The sequence below is a fragment of the Sciurus vulgaris genome (assembly GCF_902686455.1).
Source record: "Sciurus vulgaris genome assembly, chromosome: 17".
Classification (NCBI taxonomy): Eukaryota; Metazoa; Chordata; class Mammalia; order Rodentia; family Sciuridae; genus Sciurus; species Sciurus vulgaris.
The window spans coordinates 585925-594282 of record NC_136478.1 but is presented as its reverse complement, the minus strand read 5'-3'; the positions used below and the strand labels follow the sequence as shown (position 1 = coordinate 594282).

General features: G+C 53.7%; 1 protein-coding gene across 1 annotated transcript; it reads left to right on the top strand.

The window, feature by feature from the left end:
* On the top strand, nucleotides 1-3339 carry RPL13 (ribosomal protein L13). Its single transcript, XM_079119578.1, has 6 exons — nucleotides 1-37; nucleotides 232-348; nucleotides 471-612; nucleotides 807-980; nucleotides 1537-1593; nucleotides 3138-3339. Exons 2-6 carry the CDS (start codon nucleotides 245-247, stop codon nucleotides 3294-3296), a joined length of 636 nt encoding a protein of 211 aa, XP_078975704.1. The 5' UTR covers nucleotides 1-37; nucleotides 232-244; the 3' UTR covers nucleotides 3297-3339.
* Nucleotides 3340-8358: the final 5019 nt, after the last annotated feature.

Sequence of the window (8358 nt, the reverse complement as noted above, 5' to 3'; positions counted from 1 at the left end):
CACCGCTCCCTTTCCGCTCTCCGGTCCCGCGCAGGAGGTGAGTGAGTCCTACTGCGCCATCGGGTTCCATCCGCCGCCATCAGTCCAGCGCAGCCTCCCGTGCGGCCATGGAAAGGCTTATTCGCTGCCGCAGGCGGCGTCGGACTAGGGCCCAGGCCGGAGGACTTGGGGTGGGGGCCCGGGGCGCGCTCCCGGGAGCCGGTCCTCACTGGCCGCCCTTCTTCCCTCGAGGCCGTAGGCAGCCATGGCGCCCAGCCGGAATGGCATGATCCTGAAGCCCCACTTCCACAAGGACTGGCAGCGGCGCGTGGCCACGTGGTTCAACCAGCCGGCCCGGAAGATCCGCAGGTGCGTGGCGGGCGCGTGGGGGCCCGGGAAGGGGCGCTGCGCTGCGGCGGGGCGCCAGCTGGGGCTCGCCGTCCCCGCGTCGCGCCGCGGAGGTGACTGCCGCCCGGCCTCTCTCCCGCCAGGCGCAAGGCCCGGCAAGCGAAGGCGCGCCGCATCGCCCCGCGCCCCGCGTCTGGACCCATCCGGCCCATAGTGCGGTGCCCCACGGTGCGGTACCACACCAAAGTCCGAGCCGGCAGGGGCTTCAGCCTGGAGGAGTTAAGGGTGAGTGCGAGAGGCGGGGGCCCGCGCCGTTTGCGCCCGGCCGGGCCTCGGCGGAGTGATGACGTTCTCCGGAATCGCTGAGCTCCACTGATGAGAGCGCACCTGAACCCTTTTCCATCTGACCGCTGAGCGCGGTCGTGGGGCTCCGCGGGGCGGGGCTCCGCGGGGCTCACCCGAGTCTGCTCTCGGGGTAGGTGGCCGGCATCCACAAGAAGGTGGCCCGGACCATCGGCATCTCTGTGGACCCCAGGAGGCGGAACAAGTCCACCGAGTCCTTGCAGGCCAACGTGCAGCGGCTGAAGGAGTACCGCTCCAAGCTCATCCTCTTCCCCAGGAAGCCCTCTGCCCCCAAGAAGGGAGACAGCTCTGTGAGTGCAGTGGGCAGGGAGTGGGCGGGGAGGGAGCTGAGAGGCAAGGTCCAGACGGACCCATCTCTGCCAGGCGCCTCCATACTCTCCAGAACCTTGCCATCTGTGTCGACGGTGGGGTTGAGGGTGAGATTTCTCCTAACCTACTGCCAAGGTGTCCTGTGGTCTTGAGCTGAGCTCTTCTGTCTGCTGGCAGCCGCAGTTGCCCGAGCCAGCTTACCTCGCTGGGATGCATGTTGTCCAGAGGTGTTCCTAGGAGACTTAGAGGATAAAGTCGCAGTGTCCATCTCCGCGGGCTTCCTGGGGTTGGATTAGGGGGTGGGTTTGCTCTGCTTCCATTCTGGGCTCTCAGGACCAGTTAAGCCTGCATCTGTGCCTGTTTTCCCCTCTCTAATGACTGAGCACATGAGGGCCCCGGAGGTTGTGATTCTTAAGGTGCAGGCAGCAGTCGCTCTTTCAGGAACAGACACCCAGTGACATCTGGGGCTCTTGGTAGATAATGAGCTTGAGGTCTAGGAAAGTGGATCTGGACTCACTTGAATTTTACTACATACAGGCTGAAGAACTCAAATTGGCCACCCAGCTGACAGGACCAGTAATGCCTATCCGAAACGTAAGTAGATACTTGGTTTGCTTAGGTGTTAGTGTTACACTCTAGAGGTTGGCAGGTGAAACCTGTGGTGAGACGGATATCAAGTTGAAGGGCATAGGTGAGTGGCCGCTCTGGGTTTTTAGGTTGTGGGAGGGGAGGTTTGTAAGCCCTGGATAATCTTGTCCCGCCCTTCACAAGTTTTGGTGGCCCCCCCTTGGTCTCCCCACTCCAAGCCTGCAAGTTTGAAAAATATGTTCTAATTAAAACATTTATGGTAAGCATAGGAGATGGAAATTACGTACTGGTTACTTGCTGGGGTTGGTGGTGCATGCCTGTAATCCCAGCAGCTCAGGAAGCTGAGGCAGGAAGATTGCAGGTTTGAGGCCAGTCTCAGCAATTTATTGAGGCTGTAAGCATCCTAGTGATACTCTGTCTCAAAAAATGAAAAAGGCCTGGGGATGTGGCTCAGTGTTTAAGCATTTCTGGGTTCAATCCCTTGTATAAAAAAAACCATATTGACACTAATGGACAATAAATACTGTAGGGGAAACGTACCAAAAGTAGGAAAAAGCATGGTGAATTAACCAGAATATATTTTGCAAAAAGTATTTAAGCTAAGAACCCTGAAACCAGATGACACCCAGTGGTGTGGGGCTCTTAGTAGGTAGTGAGCATGAGGGTCTCCCACTCAGGGCACCCCGCCCCGCCCCGCCCCGCTCACTGCTATTTGGAAGCGCAGTCTTCAAACAGCCCTCTGAGGATGCTAGTGATCTGGCTTCTGTGGCCTTAAACTTTGGATCCTCCTTCCTCAGCCTCTCAAGTTGCTGAGATTGCAGGTGTGCACCACTCACTGTGCCCAGCGGTGTTGTTCCTTTTGAGGACTTTTTATGTAGTTTGGTGGATTTGCCATATTTAAGGTCCTGTGTGGGTGAGGCCGACGCTGGAGTCACATGCCCCTGGCCGTTCATTCATCTGTATGAATTGAGTGACAGGGTCTCTCGGTTGTCCAGGCTGGCTTCAGACTTGTAGTCTTCCTGCCGTGGCATTCTGAGTAGCTGTATTACAAGCATGAGTCATTCCTAGCTTCGATTTTTATTTTCATTATTGAGGATTGAGCCCAGGGGTGCATCCTCCTGTGTTACTGGGTTTACAGGCACACATCAACATGCCCATCTTTAAAAAATTTTTTTTTTTAAGATGTCGATGGACATTTATTCTATTCATTTATTTATATGTGGTGCTGAGAATCGAACCCAGTGCCTCACACATGCCAGGCAAGCGCTCTACCACTGAGCCACAACCCCAGCCCCCTGGTGTCAAACTCTTGATCCTTCCACCTCAGCCTCCTGAGATGCGGGGATTATGGGCATGCACTGCCATGCCCGGCTGTGGAGAGGCTTCCTAACCTCCAAAGAGGATGGTCTGTGTGTCCATCTCTGGTGGCCCCTGCAGCTCCTTCGTGGTGCCAAGTCAGCTTTTCCTGGCCTCCCTCGGACTTATGCTGGTGTGGTTGTGGGCAGTTCCAAACAGCCCAAGGTATCGGCCTAACCCTGTCCTCCTTCCAGGTGTATAAGAAGGAGAAGGCCAGAGTCATCACCGATGAGGAGAAGAACTTCAAGGCATTTGCCAGTCTCCGAATGGCTCGTGCCAATGCCCGGCTCTTTGGCATCCGGGCAAAGAGGGCCAAGGAAGCTGCAGAACAGGACGTTGAAAAGAAAAAATAAAGTGCTGTGGGGCCTTGTAATAAATGCTCTCAGTGAAGCTAAAGCTGGGGCCCCTGTGCTCTGCCTTCACGTGCAGTGGCCGGCCAGCCTGTGGTGCTGGGTTCTCTGTGGCTGCCCAGACCCTGCATTGCCATCTTTTTTTCTGTGTGTTAATGTCACATCTCAAGAATTAGATTGGTTACTTGATTTGCTCCTGGATCCTTCTTGCCCCTTTGGCCATCCTTAAAATGTTTTTAAGCTGTTCTTGCTCCATGACCAGATTGTAGGCAGGGTGAGGGTGTTCACTGCCCACCTCAAAGATGGGCTTTGTCTGCCTATGTGCCTCGCAGCATGTTCCTGTGAGGTGGTCTAGCCCACATGCAGCAGAGCCTGCTGTTGGTCATGGCTGTGACAACCTGATACAGCTTTCTTAGACAGTCCTTTAGGTTTTCTTGTCGGGACATACCCAATGTTGTCAGGTGTAGATCTTTATGAACTTAGGGGTTGCTTCCAGCCTGGAGGTAGCAGGTGCTGCAGTGTCACAGCTGTGACGCTGACAGCTCATTGGAGGTGGTGTACCCCTGAGCCTGAGAATGCAGTGAAAGCCCCTGGCTATTGCCAGGGTACTCTGTTCATTGCTCTGGGAGCCTGACTTGCAAGTAGTTGTGTTGCAGAGGTCTTGGAAACTCCCCAGGGAGGTTTGGGTGTTGCCCAGCAGCAGCTAGTTCCCTCCAGGTTGTAACCAGTCTGCAGGCCCCTGTCAGGAGAGCACAGGTCCTTTTGTGAGAGGTGAGCTAGGAGCTAGTCACTGGCCCATAGAGTTCCTGCAGTAAGATACCATTCCAGCCTGTTGGAGAGGGTAGGGAGAAAGCTGCAGCTTTCCTTAGGCATGCCCCACCCCTGCTGCATCACCAGCAGAACCTTCCAGGGTGAAGGTCCTTTCCCATCTGGACTGACTGCTTGTCAGGAGGTACAGGGTTGAGTAGTTGGGAAAGGCCTTAGTGGGAAGAAGAGATTCCAGGATTCTCAGGGGTTAATCTGCAAGGAGCTGCCTTCCTGCCACAGAGGGTCCTTACACCAGCAGGTTAGCTAGATGTCCTAAGACTCACCAATGGCAGTGGTAGGAAGCCTGCACACAGCCCACCTGCAGGTAGGAGGCTTCCTCGGTCCCTTTTACAGATGGTAAAGGTCTGCCTGGTCACCCAAACCTCTATAGTTCCTGGCAGAGGGAGTAGCCAGTGTGTCCTCTGCAGGGGCTGTGATCATGCATTCCTTGGACCATTGAGGACTGGGTTGGACATTGTGGCCCCAGAATTGTCTCTACTTGAGAAGCAGCAAGCTCCAGCTGTTCCTGAGGCTGAGGGAATGCCCCTGGGTGGGTGGGTGGCAGGTGATGGGCACCTTCAGGGAGGCCAGCCCTGAATCCAGCTTGTTGGGAAGATGCTGGCCCTTCAGCATGGCCAAGGCAGGACTCCACTTAGCATGCCAAGCTGGATTCTTAGGGCAGCCCTGTGATTTACACCCTTGGAAGTGGTCCATTGATGGCTCTATTAAGTACCACCACGTGGCCAGACATTCCTCCCTGTGAAGCAGCAGGTGTACTCTGCTGTCCCTGTAGGGGCAGCTGCATTACAAAAGGCAGGGGGCTTACTGGTGGCCACCAAGGCAGAGTCTGAAGGGCCCTGATCCTTGCGGAGATGGTCCTGGGCAGGACCTTCGTCCCATTCTCCCTAGGCCATCAGAAGGATACCAGCCATGCTGTGCTGGACTCCCGAGATGATGGCGAAGCACAGTTACGTGCTGCTATTTGATTCCCCAGAATAGGAGACTCTTAAAAGTGCTTGCAGATCCCCCTTTGCAGCTGGGTAGGAGTCTGTCGGTGGTGTGCTTTGTTCAGCCAGGCTTCTCCAGGGGAGCAGGTGGTGGGTCTAGAGCTCAACCCCTCTGAGGAGCATTGGTTTTTGTCCTGGCAAAACCTAGCGGTTGAATGGTGCCAGCAATTCCTAAAGTGGCCACCAAGGGGTGTGGGCACTCTGCTTTTGCAGAACTGGAAGCTGGAAATGATCTCTGGAAAGTTTGGATCTACATGTCTGATTATGTGGGATTGATTACCTTTTACAGTTTCGTGTTCTTTGCCCATTTTTAGGAGATATGTACTGGTTTGAAGTTGCAGATTTGTTTTGCTTTTTTTTGGTAGACATTAGGAATTTTTAACAAGCTATTTTTCCTTATTTTAAATTGTGCAATAGTTTTTGGCTTGGAGGGGAGGTATACAGTTCTGAATTTTTACTCGTGATTGTTACCCATCCAGCCACAAGTTTATTCTTAATCTGGATATTGTGCAGTTTTGTTAAACATAATTCAATCATTTAAAGGAAGAATTAAAATTATTACTCATTTCCAATTCCTTACAACTTGTAGTTTAGAAGAAAATCATAGTCACTGTAGGTTATTTACCAGGTTTTTCCACTTGGTTTAACACAGTAGAAGTAGATAAGTTTAAATATGTAAAATGGTTCCCTTCCCAATTTTTCTTTTTGTGTCTCCACGTTAGTTTTTCATGAGTAGTTGAATTTATTTTTTTCTTTCATGATTTCTGGATAAGTCATGTTTCTTTATTTTTTATTGTTTCAGGGATTGAACTTGGGGCACTTAAACATTGAGCTACATCCTCAGCCCCTTTTTTTGTTTTAATTAGAGACAGGGTCTCACTGAATTGCTTAGGTCCTCACTAAGTTGCTGAGACTGGCTTTAAAGTCACAATCCTCCTGCCTCAGTCTCCTGAGCCACTGGGATTACAGGCATGCACCACCAGGACCCGAGTCATTTTTTGAAGAGGACTGAGGTTTCAGCATCTCAGTGGTAGAGTGCTTGCAGAGCATGTGCAAGTCCATGGGTTCCGTCCCCAGCACCATGAAACAAACGGTTATACAAGAAACATACTCTCAAAGTCCAGGTATGTGGAAAGCGAAGGGTGTCAAGTGAAGAGCAGCCCCCCGTGCCTGGCCAGAAGTGGATAGGTGCAGATACATCCCAGCACAGAAGCCTGCCTTGTGTACAAGTTGAGGGGGGTCCCATGCCTGCCCTGCCTGTCCAGTCCATCCCTGCGAACTTAAGTTCCATGCTGCGGGGGGCCTGTGCGGGCCGCTGTCCTTGTATTTGCAGTCTTCTAAATGGAGGAGGCTGGAACCCTGAGCCTGCATGAGCAGTTGGGCCCTGCCACCCCCTGGCACTGGTCCTATCTGCTCCTGTCTACTTGACTGTTGTGGTTTTCATTGTTACCTTGAATCAAAGCAGCTCTTTGTACATTAAGGAAAGTTTGCTTTTTGTCACATATTAACTTTTTTTCACTTTGGTGTTTTGAGTCTGCTTATATTTTGGCAGTTGGAGACAGGCAGTGTGGACTGGTAGAAGGACCACAGGCTGGGCACTTGGCAGTGGGCATTGGTCATCTCTGACTTTCCAGCCGCAGAGTCTGCTGTTGAATCTCAGATCCTGGTAGGAGGCAGTGTCTCCCTCTAGAAGTAGACTTGCCACCTACGTGTTCTCCTAGGCTCCCTGCCAGGTCCAGGCGCCTGGCCCAGACAGCTCTGCCACACACTTTGGAGCATGTGGGCACGAGGGTGCAGCCAGGGCTCCCAGTTCAGGAATCCCCTCGTGTCCTCGCCCAGTGTACAGAAAGCCAGAATGCTCTTCAGTTGGTAAGAACAAGATCGGGATACCGTGCAGTGGTGCACGCCTGTAATCCCAGTGGCTCGGGTGGCTGAGGCAGGAAGATCACAAGTTCAAAGTCAGCCTCAGCAACTGTTAGATCCTAAGCAACTCAGCAAGACCCTGTCTCAAAATAAAATATAAAAAGGACTGGGCATGTGTCTCTGGTTCAACGCCCCTTGGTTCAATTCCTGGTTGCCCCCCGCGCCCCCCAAAAAAATAAAAGACCCAGATGGTACTCGGGACTGACCCAACTCTGACTCAGCCAGCCTGATGACTTGTCCTGCTTAACAAGTATCAAGGGCTGACCTGCACCAGCACCACAGGACCACTGGCTAACAGGAAGCTGGTGTACATGTAAAGGAAACTGATGAGGATATGGATGTTCGGAGTTCCTGGTCCCAGGCTATGGGAACCCCAGCGGTCCCACCCCATCTCTAACAATAGAAAGCGATCTTGCCTACTGTGTGCGTTTTGGACATGGCCTGGCCCTGCCTCTGTTTCCTCGGGTGCATGCTGCCTCACATGTGAGCTCAAGCCTGTCAGCAGGAATTGAGCAGTCCTCTACACAGCTTTACACGGCCTCTGAGGCCTGGGACCTCCCGGTGACGGTAAAGGGGAGGGCTGGTACGGACAACCTTACCCCATTCCCACGTGAAGGTTGGGAGGTTGGCTTCATCAGGGCCCAGCCGCATTTCCTGCAGTGCCTGAGGTCTGGGGATCTTGGCCATCAGCTTGGTGACCTGGAGTGTGGGCTGCGCAGGCTGCAGGGATATGGGCTGGGCCCGCCCTACCACCTGATAGCTGGGGCCCTGCCAAGCCCTCCTTTTGGGCCTCGGTTTCCATGTCTGAGGGACTTCCAGCTCCATGGCAGGGGAGAGGCAGAATGCAGCCCACAGCCTAGTCAGTTCCCGTCATGGAGAATTCCCCAGGAAGCAGGTGCTTCCCAGGAGGAGGAGGCAAAACTGGGTTATGGATAAAAGGGACTGAAAGGGCAGAGGGAACAGTCTAAGCATCACCTGGGCTGGTCTCACCAAGAATACCATCAAAGCCCCAGATGAGTCAACCAGAAATAAAACCAGGACGCCTGTCCACTGGAACCTGCCTGGGCACACGCCCCCAAGGACACTAGTCCTGCCTGCCACCTTGGCTTCCAGAACTGGTGTTCCCTGGTCGCCTCAATTTCCTCCTGCCCAGGGGCTGGCAGCCGCTGACCCTCCCTTGCCTCTTCTCTTGTGAGGTCCCCTCTGGCTTGTGTGAGCTGGAACAAGCAGCTTCTAACTGAACACAGGAGAGGGGTGGCCACACAGTGGGCTGCAGAGAGCTTGGGAGCACAGCCCCGCCCACGGAGCTCAGGCCAGGAGGACAGATG